This window comes from Neltuma alba, unplaced genomic scaffold (genome assembly GCF_004799145.2).
Source record: "Neltuma alba isolate B1F8T4 unplaced genomic scaffold, ASM479914v2 tig00010532_pilon, whole genome shotgun sequence".
NCBI lineage: Eukaryota > Viridiplantae > Streptophyta > Magnoliopsida > Fabales > Fabaceae > Neltuma > Neltuma alba.
Window position 1 is genome coordinate 284,129 of NW_021635403.1, and position 16,921 is coordinate 301,049.

At 35.7% G+C, this 16,921-nt stretch overlaps 3 protein-coding genes across 5 annotated transcripts in view; 2 read left to right on the top strand and 1 right to left on the bottom strand.

The window, feature by feature from the left end:
* Positions 1–5,918: 5,918 nt before the first annotated feature.
* Positions 5,919–6,368, top strand: LOC114756882 (uncharacterized). Its single transcript, XM_028945827.1, has one exon. It carries the CDS (start codon positions 5,919–5,921, stop codon positions 6,366–6,368), a length of 450 nt encoding a protein of 149 aa, XP_028801660.1.
* A 3,305-nt stretch (positions 6,369–9,673) lies between these two features.
* LOC114756883 (uncharacterized) lies at positions 9,674–10,060 on the top strand. Its single transcript, XM_028945828.1, has one exon. It carries the CDS (start codon positions 9,674–9,676, stop codon positions 10,058–10,060), a length of 387 nt encoding a protein of 128 aa, XP_028801661.1.
* Positions 10,061–15,165: 5,105 nt separating this feature from the next.
* LOC114756884 (valine--tRNA ligase, chloroplastic/mitochondrial 2) overlaps positions 15,166–16,921 on the bottom strand; it is a 51,483-nt gene continuing 49,727 nt past the window's right edge. For 2 of the 3 annotated variants that reach the window (XM_028945829.1, XM_028945831.1), the window contains 2 exons: positions 16,735–16,901; positions 15,166–15,797 (listed from right to left, as the gene is read on the bottom strand). In XM_028945829.1, coding sequence (XP_028801662.1) covers positions 15,669–15,797; positions 16,735–16,901 — 296 coding nt within the window. In that variant the 3' untranslated portion in view covers positions 15,166–15,668. The remainder of the gene's footprint in view (positions 15,798–16,734; positions 16,902–16,921) is intronic. The other variant, XM_028945830.1, reaches the window with a different exon arrangement.

Sequence of the window (16,921 nt, forward strand, 5' to 3'; positions counted from 1 at the left end):
ATCAAGAGACTACATAATATTCAAGACTAGCTCTCTTGAACCTCAATCCTTTCTCTTGGTTTTAGGGTTTTCTTTCTGACTTTTCTAACATAAATCTCATCATTTATCATCTTTAAGATCTATTTCTTGTCAATTAGGACCACTTTAGATGGCCTTAGATTCAAGAAGATCAAATTTGAAAATTTTGCTTCGCTGTACTGTTCATGCAGAAATTCTAGAATTTTTGCTCAACTTTGAAAATTCATAATTAATTCTAAAAAAATCAAAATTGAGTGGTTCCAAGTCTCACTGAAAGCTCCTTAAGTTATATTTAAATTAAAAATCACCATAAATCGTACACATATCCAAATAAAGTGTTCTACCCATGGATTTAAAGCTTACAGAGTTTAATTTAAGCATGCCAAATTTCAGAATCAGATACAAAGAGTAACTTAGTCAAAATAGGCATCAAGTCAGATGCTATAACCATCACATACCTTGATCTTGAAGCTTGAATCTTGTTCCTTCTTCTTGGCCTTCACCCCTACGTTTTTCTCTCTAAATTTTGGAAGAGTTTTTTCTCTAAAACTGGCTGCCAAAATGCTCTTCCAAGGTGGGGTATTTATAGCCAAAACTTTGGCTTGAATGGACTAAAATGCCCTTAGTGGCTGATAGAAAGGGTAAGGGCAATCTTAGAACTTTAAGTTGACTTTTACATCATCATTGCATCACCTTCTTGCATCATCCTTACCTCACTCTTCTAGAAGATGCCAAGTGTCACAAATGTGGCAGAGGAGAAGGGAGATTAGATCATAGCCGTTGGATCAAAACTTAATCCTTAAGTTTCCTCCGAATTTACTTGGCCCACGTTTCTCTGACTTTCTTTATGGCCTTTCGGAGCTCAGAAAATTCTTCTGTCTACTCCATAAATTTCCTTTAATTCTATAGAGTATCTATAAATTTTCTTAGGCTATAACACTTCCTTTAAGCCTTGCATAAAAATTCATTTACTAAAATACCCTTTTATCGGTCACAATCGGCTTTTTAATTTATTAAAGCCACTCCACTGGCTTTTTGGTTGCGAGACTAATTTTATAAATTAGTACAATATTTCAACCATTTAATCTCATTTTTGTGTATATTTTTGAGGTCTCTTACTATTTTAAATAATTACCTCAAACAATGTACTTTTCATTAGCCAAAACCTCATAAATTCCATTTAAGCTGTCTCAGGGGTATTTTCATCATTTCTCTTAACAGAAGAGTCTTAGAATATTATTTCCCATTTTTTAGAATTTTCTTGGAATTCTCTGTATACTCTTCTATTTTTACCTCTATTGGTCATAACTTTCTGAATTTATGGTTTAGTCCCTGCTTGGACTTAGCTTCATATAATCCTCTCTTTGAGGTTTCTAACTTAACCTTTGGCCTGTATCTAGCCTCTTTTCTCTTTTTGGGCCTTCGAGACTTTACTAGAGCCTCTAGCCTTGATTATACTTGAGCCCCTGAAACTTTTACTTTGCAATTTAGTCCCTGAAGCTGCTTTGACTTCCTTTCTCATCTTTGGGACTTCTGCTCAAAAGGGGTCTGGTAGCCTATCCAATTCAGGCTATTTCTGGTACTGTTAGGCCCAAAAGTTTGGATGTTACATGTATAAGCCTATGGTTCCAGTCAGCGAAATAAGGTTGGATGGAGCAATAAGGGAGGAAGCATCCATTGCATATGAACATGGTATATTATTAAATTAGTTACATATTTTGCTAATGATTATTTAAGCTGTTGCAATATCTGTTTGCCTAGCTAATATGAATATGTTTGGGTAATGGTTGTAACACCTTACGTTTACGACCTTATATTATGCCAAGTTAAGACATTCAGAAGCGCAATTTAAGGTTACCGGGTTGAAAAACCTGAGTTTGAAAATTTCTTTTCCCGCATTACTATTCACCGTAACCTTAAACTTGGCATAACTTTGGAAAATTATAACTAATTCTAGAAAAATCGAAACGAGGTCGTTCCAAGTCTCACTCGAAGCTCTTAACATCATCTATCAAGGAAAAATGACCTCAGGTTCCGTTTTAATCAGAAACGCATTCGTTTTCAATTTCGAAAAGTACTGTTCATTTGGTCATTTTTCTATTTTCCAGGATTTTTGCCTAACTTCAGAAAGGCATAACTTCTTGCACAGAGCTCCGATTGTGACGCTTTACCACTCATTTTAAAGGGAAAAATAAGATCTATTTGCATGCCAAATTTCAGGGAAAAAGTCAACCATTTGACCAGGGTCTTCGTTGGTCAAAGTTTGGTCAAATCTAGACCATTTTTATCCCCCTTTTTCACTAATTCTAACAGCATTTCGTTTTTCACTATAATCATACCATAATCACATGTAAAGCTATTCTATCATTAATATACATTCCAAAAAGGGTATCATATCGTGTATTTATGAACATAGTATGCTTACATGGCTTGAAAGAGAAAGGTTCAAAACCGTATAATACATTACATAATTCATAACTTCTTCAAGCCATGACTATTTCCTTTCCTTTCTCCTTGGCAGTAGTGGCACCTAGGATATCATGTTATAGGAGGAATGAGATTTCATAGAAATCCCAGTAGCATTGAACATACAACCATCAAGTCAACATGCATAAGATGTCATGCTACATGCAGTATAATAACATTTCTAGTCTTTATGCCATGCCATAATCATTCTGTATCCATGTCATCATATCATGGAGCATATAATCATTCTGGTCAAAACTCAATCATGCAAGAGCCAAGGCATACATTGCAAGGAGTTCACATCATCTGTACATAACATTCTCATGGCACATAAACACACATAGCAGATACACCAAATGCAGATCAACAAAATAATTGCAGTTCACGCTACCTCAATTCCACGCTTATCGTTTCCTCCTTGTTCCCTTGCTGGAGATCCTCCTAGGTATCCAGAGAATTGCCTATCAACCATACAGTAAGGGTATGGTAAATTTCATATCCAGTATACCATTCCTTCTCAATATAATGCTACCCTTGTGCCTTTCAATTTATAATTTCTGTATACCTTTCCTAAACCTTTGACCTTGGTTTGACCAAGCCTTAATCCTCAATTAAGGTCTTGGAATTCTTCCTTAATCCATGATTAATCATGCTTTCTTGGTTAATCATTAACCCTTAATCCTTAATCCAATATTTAATTAAGGTCCTCAAGTCACATAGTCATAATCCTCTAAGATTAAGTCACTAATCCCTTATGGATTAACCATTAATCATTCTCTAATCAACATGATTAACCATTAATCATTCCTTAATCAACATGATTAATCATTAATCATTCTCTAATATGATTAAGCTTTAATCAATCCTTATTTAACATGATTAATCATTAATCATTCTCTAATCAATATGATCAAGCTTTAATCATTCCTTAATCAACATGACTAATCATAATTAAACATCCTTCAATTAGCATAACTAATCACTAATTAATTAGGGTAGCTAACCTTAATCACTTACTAATCCTTAATCAAATAACATGATTAATCTTAGCTATCACTAAACATAATTAATCAAGGTAATTAATCCTAATCTTCCTCAAATAAATAATCAACTAAAAATAATTAACACTTAGGGAGATAATCATACCTTAATTAGCTCTTAATCGGCGATTAGAGGTGTCTAAGCTTGCTTTCTCTCTTTCTCTCTCTTCTTTCTTCCTTTCTCTCTCCTAGAACTCAAGAACACAAAATTCTCTCCCAACAAAACCACCTTGGCCGAATTCTTCATGGAAGGGGGGTATTTATAGGCTTTGATATTTCAAAATGCCAAAAATGCCCTTCGGGAAAAAGATGCGATCTCGGCCGTCCATTTTTTTCTACTTTACACATGGACAAATCTTAGGGCACACACCATAAGAAAATGACACATGGAGGGACACCTAATCACCATGTGATTTTCATGTGGAAAATAAATATTATTTTATTGTTTTGTCTCTTATTTCCCTTTATGCCCTTGAACAATGTGGAAAATTCCAACTTTGTCCTCCCCTTCTAATTTTGGCCGAATTATTGCTCTTAATATTGGAAAAAATATGACTCATCCAATAATCAGTGCAATCCACTGATTATTGTGTATTTCCGGTCCGATTTTCCAACAATCCTGTCCAATTTACTGTCACAAAATTTTGATTTTAACACCTCATTAAATTCCCCTCATTCCAAGGGTAATCCATGATTTTTCTCAAGTTTTATCTCCCTCTATAATTTTCTAAATTTTATTCTGTCAAAAATCACTATTCTACCGATAATAATTCGATAATAAATATTCTTTAAGCTAACCTCTGCACATCCAAAGGTGGGAAATAATTTTATAAATTAGGATAATATATCACATAATTTATCCATATTTTTCCTTGAATTTTTGAGGCCTCTATATATTTTAAATAATGGAAATTGGCTAATTTTCCTTAATTAACCAAAAATTCCAATAATTACAAATAATTTCCTGATAAATTATTTTTAATCTCATATTCATCTTCTAAGCCTCAAACATTATTCTGTACCCTCCTTTCTATTTTTCATGATTTTCTGGGAATTTTCAGGAAATTTGGACATTATTTCCAATACTGCCCTTTCTTAACTGATCTTTTCAGAAATGACCGTTATGTCCCTATCCTGATTTTTCCTCATAGCCTGGATCCTCTACCAGTCTACTATACTACTTGGCCTTAGTCAGTCACAAATCATTCATCAGTTAGAATAAAATTATCAGGGTGTGACAATGGTTGTATCTACATGGTTGAACTCTGGGTTACTGAGACGTCTGTGCTCACCCCAATTATTTAACATTTTCTAGGTGACAATCCTTATAGGGAGCAAGAGAAGGTACTAGAGGAGTGAGCTAAGAGCTCTTACGCTTCTCAAGTACATGCTGAATTAATTTGATTCTTTACTATTTGCCATGACCCTAGAACATCAAATCATTATTTTGTTAATTCCTTGAATGGATAGATTTTAGCGTTTCATTTCAAGTTTTATCCACAGTTTATGTTATGTTAGACTTTGAGACTGCAAGCTTGGATATTTATGCTCAAATTATATTATGGGTTTAATTGCTCATATTTATTTGTAGTGGTTAAAAGGCTGAGTCTTTCAGTATAAACTTTATTATTGAGACCTTAAGATCAAACTAGTTTTTACATGGTATTTTAAGTAGCTTAGAAAATTGGGTGTTACATTTTTGGTATCAGAGCCACAACGTTCCATGGCCTTTTCTATTTTTATTTTTATTGCTATTTTCTACTAAGATCTAGTTAGAGGTTATGGCAAGTAGATATCAGCATGTGCCCTTCCCTTCCCCTTGTATATCCTATTACTTTAATTATTTCTCTTCTTTTGGCTAACTTTAACTTGTATGGTAGCCTTACATAGGAGGGGAGAAGAATGGTGAACACTAGACAAACTATATGACTAACCAACACAAACCCACCTTCATCACCTCCCTAAAATCATTCGTAGGGCAACGATGTCATTTTGAGGGAATTAAGAGATGCAATCCAAAACATTAGACAGATATTGAATAAGCATGAAGAACAACTAGCTGCAATGAAAGAACAGAGTAATAGCCCTACCAAGGGAAAAAGTCCTCTTATCGATGAACCCAGTGATCGCCATTCTGCCGGGGGCTCCAAGCATAAGTCTGGCAACAGTACTAACAAGCTCTCCCAACCTGAACTTGCTAAGATCACTCAAATTTGGGAGAGTTTTTGAAAGTTTAACCCTCCAATATTTGAAGGAAAACTCAACCCAACTGAAGCTGAGGAATCGGTGAAGCGAGTGGAAAAGATCTTCAAGATTGTCCAATGCACCTCCCATCAAAAGGTGCGACTAGCTGAGCAGTTGTTATAAAAGGCAGCCTAGCAGTAGTGGGATAATATGAAACTGGATGATGATGCAGACATTACTTGGGAAGAATTCAAAGATAAATTCATGCAACATTATTTCCCTCCAGCTATTAGAGCTGTGAGACAGGCTACATTTTATTCTTTTAAACAAGAGAATCTGCATGAAGATGAGTTCATTGCTCACTTTTTGGAACTGTCTAAATATAGCACTTACCTTCAGGAGTACCATAATCCAAAATGGATGTGTGAGCGATTGCTGGAGAAAGCTAGGCCAGAATTGAGGACAGCATTGGCACCATTTGAGATAGAGGACTTTGAAAAGTTATGCACTAAGTTGCGCATCACTGCTAGAAGGATGAGGAAAGAAGAAGTAGAAAAGAGGAAGGAATCCCAAGGCAAGTATGCCTCTTTCATGAGACCTACTGGGGGTGTCAGTAAGAGGAACAGTTATAGTGCTGGAGGATCAAGTAAGCGACCCTAACAACCTCCAAGGAGCTAGTTCAATGGGCCTCCAAGAAACCAATTCAATGGACCTCCAAGGAATCAATATAACAGACCTTCAAGGAGCCAGTTTATGGGAGGACAAAATTCTGCCAAGGGTTCTTTTGCTCCTACCACTAGTACAGCAAATAGCTAAAGGTGTGCCAAGTGTGGGAGGATGCATTCGGGAAGCAGGTGTTTAATATTCTTTAGGTGTGGAAAGCCAGGCCTTGTTGCTAGATTTTATGAGACTGACTCATCAGGAGCTCATGAGAATCAAAACATTGTTCTAAGCAGGGTGTTTGCAATGACCCAACAAGAGGCGAATGGAGCACCAAATCGCATAAAAGGTACTCTCAAACTCCAAGGCTCTAAAATTGAAGCTCTTTTTGATTCTGGGGCAACCCATTCATTTGTATCTGATAATTGTGTGCTGCAATTAAAATTGTGTTTATAAAATGGCTTATGATATGATTGTCTCTACACCGGCTGGAGCTTTTGTAAGAACCTCCCAGACTACATTAAATTGCATGCTTGAGTTTGATGGTAGAATTTCACCTATCGATCTAGTTTGTCTACCCTTATGGGGTATTGATCTCATAGTGGGAATGGATTGGTTATCTGCAAACCATGCCATCCTTGACTGTAAGAGGAAGACTGTTTCCCTACCAGCTTCTATGAATCTTTCTAGTAGACTAAAACTATTATCATCTGCACAAGTTAAGAGATGTATTCGAAAGGGATATGAGGTTTATATGGTATTCTTCTCTATTCAAACTGAAGTGGAAGAGGGAGTTGAAGTTATAGCGATAGTAAGTGAATTTCCTGATGTGTTTCCTAAGGATATTATAGGTTTGCCCCTAAAAAGAGAAGTAGAATTTGCAATTGACCTTGTGCCCAGAACAGAGCCTATTTTTAAAGCTCCTTATCAGATGGCTCTAACAAAATTAGCAGAGTTAAAGAAGCAAATTGAAGAATTAATGGAGAAGGGTTTTATAAGGCCCAGTGTTTCCCCTTGGGGATTACTAGTACTTTTTGTAAAGAAGAAAGATGGAAGCATGAGATTATGTATCGATTATCGCCAACTGAACAAGGTAACTATAAAGAATAAATATCCTCTACCACGAATTGATGATTTACTTGACCAATTGAACGAGTAGTAGTAGTTTTCTCCAAGATCGACTTGAGATCAGGTTACCACCAGTTACGAGTCCGAGCTGAAGATATCTCAAAAACTGCATTTTGCACTAGATATGGGCACTACGAGTTCTTAGTCATGCCATTTGGGTTAACTAATGCCCCAGCAGTCTTTATGGATTACATGAACAGGATCTTTAGGCCCTATTTGGATAAATTTATAGTGGTTTTTATTGATGATATCATTATATACTCTAAGGACAAGAAAGAGCATAAGGGGCACCTTAGAACGATACTACAAGTATTAAGGGAGCATAAGCTCTATGCGAAGCTATCTAAGTGTGAATTTTGGCTCAAGGAAGGTAAGTTTTTGGGACATGTTGTGTCGGCAAAAGGGGTGTCTGTAGACCCTAACAAGGTTGAGGCAATATTGAATTAGGAAAGACCACAAAGTGTGACCGAGATCAGGAGTTTTCTAGGTTTGGCAGGTTACTATAGAAGATTCATTAAGGGATTCTCACATATAGTCATGCCTTTAATGAAGCTGATAAAGAAGGATTATGTATTTCTTTAGACCAAAAAGTGTGAGGTAGCATTCCAAGAACTGAAGACCAGATTGACTACAGCACTGTGCTTGTGATCCCTGACCCCATACAACCATTCACGTTTTACATAGATGCTTCAAAGAAGGGTCTTGGGTGTGTGTTAATGCAAAATGGTAAGGTTATTGCTTACGCCTCAAGACAACTAAGGCCACATGAGGAGAATTATCCTACACACGACTTAGAACTGGCAGTAGTGGTATTCACTCTAAAGATCTGGAGGCACTATCTTTATAGTTCACGATTTGAAGTCTTCAGTGATCATAAAAGTTTGAAATATCTGTTTGACCAAAAAGAACTCAACATGAGATAAAGAAGGTGGATGGAATTTTTGAAAGACTATGATTATGAGTTGGAGTACCATCCTGCAAAAGCTAATGTTGTTGCAGATGCTCTAAGTAGAAAGTCTATCCATGCAGTTCAAATGATGGTTCGAAAGTAGAGACTACTGGAAGATGCCCAAAATGTCCCTATTAAGATCTTTGGGTTGGGCGCTACTATAGAAGCATTAACAATAGAGATGGTGACATGGAAAGAAATTAAGTTTACACAACTAGAGGATGAATTTTTGTTAAGAGTTAGAGAAGAAGTTGAGGAAGGAAGGGGCGAAGACTTTGAGGTTGGCAATGATGGGCTCCTACAGTATAGAGGAAGAGTATGCCTTCCTAATGATGACAGGCTAAAGACACTTACATTGGGTGAGGCTTATAGGAGTAAATACACCATCCATCCTAGGGCGACTAAAATGTATCATGACTTGAAGAATGATTGGTGGTGGCCAGGAATGAAGAAGGAGGTAAGTGATTTTGTCACTCACTGCTTAACGTGTCAACAGGTTAAAATTGAACATCAAAAACCTCTAGGACCATTACAAAACATAGGCATTCTGAAGTGCAAATGAGATAGCATTACTATGGATTTCATCATGGGCTTACCTAGAACCCCTTCAGGGCATGATGCCATTTGGGTAGTCATGGATCGTTTAACTAAATCGGCTCATTTTCTACTTATCAAGGCTAACTACCCATTGGATAAGCTCGCTCAGATTTATATGGATGAAATAGTTAGGTTGCACGGGGTACCGGAGAGTATTGTCTCAGATCGTGATCCACGTTTCACTTCGCAATTTTGGAAATCATTGCATCACTCTTTAGGGACTCAGCTAAATTTTAGCACTGCTTATCACCCTCAAACTGACAGACAGTCTGAGAGAACCATCCAAACTCTTGAGGATATGTTACAAGCTTGTGCAATTGAGTTGAGAGGAAGCTGGGATAGTCATCTTACACTTGCCGAATTTGTGTATAACAATAGTTTTCATTCTAGCATCCAAATGGCACCATACGAAGCATTATATGGAAGGAAATGTAGATCTCACCTTTGCTGGACAGAGTTGAGTTAGAGAAGCATATTGGGACCTGATTTACTAGATCAAACCACCCAGAAAATTAAGTTAGTTAAACAGAAGCTACACATGGTTCAGAGTAGACAGAAAAGCTATGCTGATAGGCGGAGATGACTGTTGGAGTTCATGGTAGGTGACTATGTTTTCTTAAGGGTCACACCGATGATAGGCATTGGAAGATCAATTAAAGCTAAGAAGTTGACTCCCAGATTTATGGGTCCCTATGAGATTCTCGAAAGAGTTGGGCTGGTAGCCTATCAAATCACCTTACCTCCTCTTTTAGCCAATGTCCATAATGTATTTCATGCATCACAATTGAAGAAATATCATACAGACCCCTCCCACATCATTGAACTCGAGGAGATAGAGATTCGGGAAAATATGACCTACAACGTTGAACCAGAAAGAATCATAGATGCTAGGGATAAACAATTAAGAAACAAAACCATTCGAATTGTTAAGGTTGTATGGAGGGGAATGACCTCAGGTGATGCTACTTGGGAAACCGAAGAAAAGATGAAACAAGAATACCCCCATTTGTTTTCTTAGGTTTGTGTTTAAATTATATGCTTGTGTTTGTTTGATATGTTGTTCTATTTGTAATTGTATGAATTATATGAATTACATATATATGTATAATAATTAGAGAGTGTAGATTTTCTTTTATTATTTAAAAGGTATCCAAAAAAAAAAGAAGAAGAAGAATTAAATCGGAAAAGATAAGTTTGTTACGTGCAGTTATGGTAAAATACATGTAATCATAATAATTATATAAAAAAAAAGTTAAAACGGTTTTACATATATATATATATATATACACACATATAAACGGTTTTTACACGCACACACACAAATATATATATAAATCAAACATCTTGATATCTTTGATGTTAGTTTGAACAGCAATTTAAATAGGATAAATAAATAATAATAATATGAAATAGATTGAAATTCAAAATTTGAATTGTTATATGAATTTTAATAAAATATATATTTATAATTATATATATAAAAAAACTTTCGATTGATTCTAATAGATTTTATTTAAGTTGGTTATTTGCTTAAGTTTAACGAGATAAGGCTTAAAGGATGGGATAAAGATGGGATAAAGGCTTAAAGGAAATATATATATATATATATATATATATATATTAAGGACGCATAAGTGGTAGGAATCGGTGGAGTTTTTCAATTCTTAGTTGACTGTTTCCTTAAATCATTTATATAGAGAATTATATATATTCGCATAATAGGTTAAAATAAATAAATAATGGGAAATTGTGTGAACCAAATATATGCATGAAATCGATGGGTAGTTATGGATAACTATGAATTTAAAAGGTCTCTTGACAGCTTTAAAATAATATTTGAAATCAATAATATGTAAGCGATTTGTGATAAAAAAAATTTAAGAAGACTTAGTTATGGGCATGTGGCGTGGATTTAAAACATAAACAGCTTTTAGAAGGAAAAAAAAATCTTAGAGTAGTTTTATTAAGATAGACTTGAATAGCTCAAATTATAATCTGACTTGGTATTTGTGTAATTTTGTAGACTCTCACTGAGAGCCTTATTGCTTGGAATTTTGTTTCACTACTGACGAGCAAAAAGAGTCGGGGTAACTTGGGGTTTTTTCTATGTGTATGCAATCTTTATCCGTCATGATTAAATTTGTATTGACTCTATCGACTTGATTGGTACAAATAAATAGATAAGACTAAAAAGATGAAAGAATAAAATTGTATTATCTTCTATGTTATTTGAAATTTCCTTTAAGCATGAATGCGTGTTGGTTATCTTCGTGAAAATTTATGGTAATTCATTTTCTTTCAAGCATGCTTACATGTACTGGATTTGTTATATATTTATGACATGCATAGGTAGTTGCACTTGGGAGTTTATGATATTGATATATGTGACAAATTGTGACCATCTGGTTTGCCTCCACTAGTGCAAAGTGGTTGGCCTTTTTAGGGCCCCATTCCTTAATACTTACCTGGCTCGGTTTGTAGAAGGGGAACATGGGATAGTGACACCTCCTGGTTCTTTTAAGGAGGGGAGCCATAGTCTAGGCTTGGGCTTTGTATCTTTGGCCAAATACATCCTAAGTACTGGAGTAGCTTTGGTCAGTCCAATGTGTAGGCTAGACCATGTATAAGCCTATAGTTCCAGTCAGTGGAATAAGGTTGGATGGAGCAATAAGGGAGGAAGCATCCATTGCATATGAACATGGTATATTATTAAATTAGTTACATATTTTGCTAATGATTATTTAAGCTGTTGCAATATCTGTTTGCCTAGTTAATATGAATATGTTTGGGTAATGGTTGTATCTACATGGTTGAACTCTGGGTTACTGAGACGTCTGTGCTCACCCCAATTATTTAACATTTTCCAGGTGAAATCCTTATAGGGAGCAAGGGAAGGTACTAGAGGAGTGAGCTAGTAGCTCTTACGCTTCTCAAGTACATGCTGAATTAATTTGATTCTTTACTATTTGCCATGACCCTAGAACATCAAATCATTATTTTGTTAATTCCTTGAATGGATAGATTTTAGCGTTTTATTTCAAGTTTTATCCACAATTTATGTTATGTTAGACTTTGAGACTGCAAGCTTGGATATTTATGCTCGAATTATATTATGGGTTTAATTGCTCATGTTTATTTGTAGTGGTTAAAAGGCTGAGTCTTTCAGTGTAAACTTTATTATTGAGATATTAAGATCAAACTAGTTTTTACATGGTGTTTTAAGTAGCTTAGAAAATTAGGTGTTACAACTCCTGCCAAAAAGGTCTAATAGCCTCGCCATTCCAAGCTAATTCTAGTACTTTTAGACCCAAAATTAGGGATATTATTCTGGGCATGTGTCACTCTCCTAAAACTTACTAGCCATGAAATTATGAATTTTACTTAAGGTCTTGCCTCACAGAATGCTACACCTCTCCACACATGATTCCAACTTTTAACCAGCCTCTAAACACTGCGTTTTGACCTCTAATTCAGGATTTTTGCTGCAACTTCCTAAATTTATCCATCCTTCACTAGTAATTTCATAACTGAGAAAGAATCCTTTCAATCATGCAATAATTCATCAAAATCTCATAGTATCATCTCTTATCGAACACTGAGAATCTAAAGTCAATTCAACATGAAAAACATATTAATTCAATGTAAAATCACATTATTTGGCTAATTAAAATACGGTTTTATTAGTAAACGTGGATGGAGCCTATTTAGAAACCCATTCAAGAAGTGGATGTGGAGGTTCCTCGGTGGCTTTATACAAATCCGAGAACAAGGGGACAATTTACATGTGAAGTTTTAGGCACTTTGTTGGCCTCAAGTTCACGTGGGACAGATAGGTTCGATAAGTAAACTTATGTTTAGATTCTTTGGGAACTGCCAACCTAGTTCATCAACCTCCTAACCCCAGCATAGCAAGTACCCTTTGATATACGATTTCTTATGCATGCTAGCAAGACAATGGCAAGACCAGGTAGAACACAGTCATTCACTGCTAAGACCTTCATTTTACTCTAAATGAGGATGTGGTTGATTAGGGGTGGCAATACAGGCCAACCTATAAGTTGTGAGTTGAGCCTATGGAGTACAGACCAGAACAGTTCATTCGCAGGCAAGTTGGTTTTTAGCTATAGCTAACGCTAACCCACCTTTGTCTAACCTACCAATAATTATTTGCTCTTTTTAATTTTTAATTTTTTAAATATTTTTCCTTATACAATATACAAAAAATATATATAATGAAGATTTTGTTTTTCCTTTAAATAGTTAATTGAAATCACCAAACAAGATATAACATAGAAAAAATTCCCAAAGCAAAATGTCTATTGAATTTCAATATTCCAAATCAGTCTTGTTTACTACATTTAAATAACAATTGATTATAGTTAAAAAGCAAATGACAATACATTTTTGCAATAATTCTTGATTTATCATTTAATAATTTTTAGGATATTTTATTGTTTTTTTCCCTGCAACGTATAATAATATAAGGGATAAAGTCCATTTTTGTCCCTTAAGTGTTCGCTTAGGAGCCGAGTATCCGGAAGTTACCAAAAGGTAGCAATGTCGCCCTAACTGTTACCCACTATTAAATTGCACTGTTAAAGACACATGGCACACTATTGCTTCTCTTTCTCTTTCCACCTTATCTTCTTCTTCCTCTCTCCGTCCTTTACTCTTAATATCGCCGACTATCATCCCCCCTTTCTCTCTCCCTCCTTCATTCCCGTGTTCATTACTTACTCCTCCTCCCTCTCCCCCTCTTTCACTGTCATTTTTGTGCTTTCCTCTTTCCTCTATTCTTGGCAAAGTACAATTTCTTTACTGCCGAGAAGGTAATAAGCAAAGAAAGGGAACCCTCATGGAGAGAGAGAGGAACCGATAAACCACGACCTAGATCAACAGGGCTTACAAAACCTCCTATAAGCATGTTTCAGGTAAACCGAGATAAAACTCTTCTCACATACTTGTCTCGTATTTCGTAAATCATTATTAAAAAGCTACTTATAAGCTATTCCAAACAGGCACTAATATAAATCTCCAAGCCATAGTTTGAGCTAGAACCATGACCTCTTTCCCTATTCTAGATCTAAACCCACAAACCTAAAATCGACATTCTTTGAAGTCGAACACACGTCACCACCAACACTCGCATGCTTCTCATTCTTCCCTTGCCTTTGCGGTGACCTGGATTTATAAAACATCAGCAATCGTAAACACAGGTCCTAAAGGAGTTCCAAATGACATGGAACATCTGGCCTCTTCGATGCAAAACACTCACGTGTTTCTTGTTCTTCCCTTCGTTTTCTTGTTTTTCAATTTTATAGTTCATAAGTCATCTCTACCATCTGTGATTATCACTTTCTAGGCTTCAAAGATTTCTATTCCCCACTCATTTTTGGTTCATCTTTCCAGTTTCAATCTACGTTTTGGTTATGCTTCCGCTATTTTTTTTTTTTTATTTGGGAATTCAATTTGGGTTCATACCGGAAACTTGGAAGTAGAGAAATTTGATTGTTATTATTAGAAGAGAGAAAAACAAGTTAGTTTAGTCTCTGATGAAATATGATTTATTTAATTTGTCAACAAAATCATGTTTTCCTCCAAAGATTTTCAACGGTGTTGGAGACTTTGTCGGAAAAGTTGCTATTATAACTTTTTGAGTATTCATATTGGCTGGTGATGAGTGTTCTTTTTCGCAATGATGCTCCAAGTAGCGGAAGAGAATATTTTTTATGACAAGTAAGAAGACAAGACTCAAATGGTTTGAATGCCTGACGTTTGATTGTTGTTTGAGTGGGAGATGATGAATCGCGATGAACATGAGGCAACCTAAAAAAGTTTTCTAAAAGTAAGCACTTCCGGGGCAGAAATAAACCTTATCCATAATATAATTAATTAATAAAATTGAAAAAATAAACACAAGTGGTAGGCCCGATGGTGCAAGTTAAAAATGCTCATTTAATAACAAGTTGGCAGGTTAAACTCACATAGTACTAGCTGATGTCAACATAGGCTTGGCATTAATGAAGGCCCATCCGTCTGTTTGACACGCTTGTTGCAACCCAAAAAAAAAAAGAAAAGAAAAACTGATAAATATATATATAAATTAAATTAAACCCGAGTAAATTAGGAACTCGGGACATGAAGCCTCTTGGCACATTGCGTGAGATATCAAACTATCAATCACAAGTGAAAAATTATTGACAATTGGTAGGAAAAAGTAAAAAAATGGGATAATGATAATATGGCGGTTATAACAGTACGTCCAGTGTTATGTGGTACTGATAATTGTAAATGGACTGATGCAGAATATCAATGCCCACGACAACAAAAATTTTGGAAAACCTATTCACTGGGACTTTTTCTTGACCAACAGCAGAATAGGAAAACCACATGATTATCTACATTTTCTGACTTCGTTGATTCTAACTAGTGAGTTTGAATAAATTGGTGATCTATAAAGGGTTTTCACTGCATTAGCAAAACTGCCGCCAACAAACTGATCCTTTCATCAGCCATCCATCAAATTGGTAAGGGCAAGCACCCTAACATGGCTGGAGTGAACAGTAATATTCCACCATGAGTTGAGTCAAAAGATCGTAACGTGAAGTGCACCCGCCAGGGGAAACCTACTTTGAAACTAGAACATTAGATTTCAGAAACTCGAGGCGGTTTTTGGTCAGAGTGATCTTTTCTTCTGCTTCTGCTGCCTTTTCTCTTACTCCTTGGACCACATCCCCCGGGGCTTTCTCTACAAACTGCAGCAAACAACAACAACAAAAAAACAGCAAATGGTAATTATTACTTTAAAATTATTCATTCCCCCAAGAATTTTCCATGGACTACGCAACCATGGTGCCACACCAAATACAGACACTACAATTATTGAGGATGCTAACCACTAATAATTTATTATAGGGTGTACATATTTCTGAGAAGATTCTCAAACAAAAAGTTGAAAGGAATTTTAAAATATAGACTGAAAATATATTTCTGACAAGTTGTATAGGACGTATACAAAACAAGTTTTTGTAACTTAAAAACTAGTTTTCTATATCCAGAAACTTCAACGTCTCCAAGCACTTCAAAAGTTAATTTTTCACATGCCCAATGGTAACAAAGAGAAATGCGAAGTCTTCTATGAAGTGATCAATCAATCAGCATTTAGGACAAAACCTACCCAGTAACCCAGATATTCAACCCTATCCCATCCATCATGCTTATTTCCGAGCAAAACATAATCTACATTTCATGAAACCATATTTATGATTTACAATGTGGAAAAAAGCACTTTTCTTTAGTGGGGGGAAAAAAGCCCTATTTAATGAAAATAAACAATCGATTTACTTCTGGCTAAGTACCTTGTTATGTATATGCATAGGTTGGGACCAAGACTCAAAACAAGAAGAATCACACAAATAACTGTGTTCCTAATGCACGCAATTTCCATTGATTCATTTATTGAGTCAAGAGAAGTTACGTATTAATCATATACTAGAGATTACAACAAAAACTATGTACTCAACAATTTGTTTAAGCAAGACAATAGCGTATGATGAGCCACGAATTTTTGCATGCACTGAATATTTTAGGCTTTATTATATTAACTCGCGCTTCAACAGCATAAGCATACTATGATCTATACATGTTGATATTGTCAAGAGAAGGTCAGGCCATAGAGAGAGTAATTCATACGTTAGGAGAACTGAGTTTGGCTACGAAACCATCATACTCTTTCTGCATTTTGGAAAGACGCTTGGAAAGACGTTGAACTTCTGCTGATATATCAACCATATCAGCTAAAGGGAGATATGCCTCTAGTCCCTCACCAGCCACTAGGTGAACCGATCGATCTGCATCCCCTGAACCATATTTATTACAT

Bases quoted from the DNA above. Each gene is read 5' to 3' on its own strand.
- LOC114756882 (XM_028945827.1), top strand. From the start codon at position 5,919: ATGAAACTGGATGATGATGCAGACATTACTTGGGAAGAATTCAAAGAT.
- LOC114756883 (XM_028945828.1), top strand. From the start codon at position 9,674: ATGATAGGCATTGGAAGATCAATTAAAGCTAAGAAGTTGACTCCCAGA.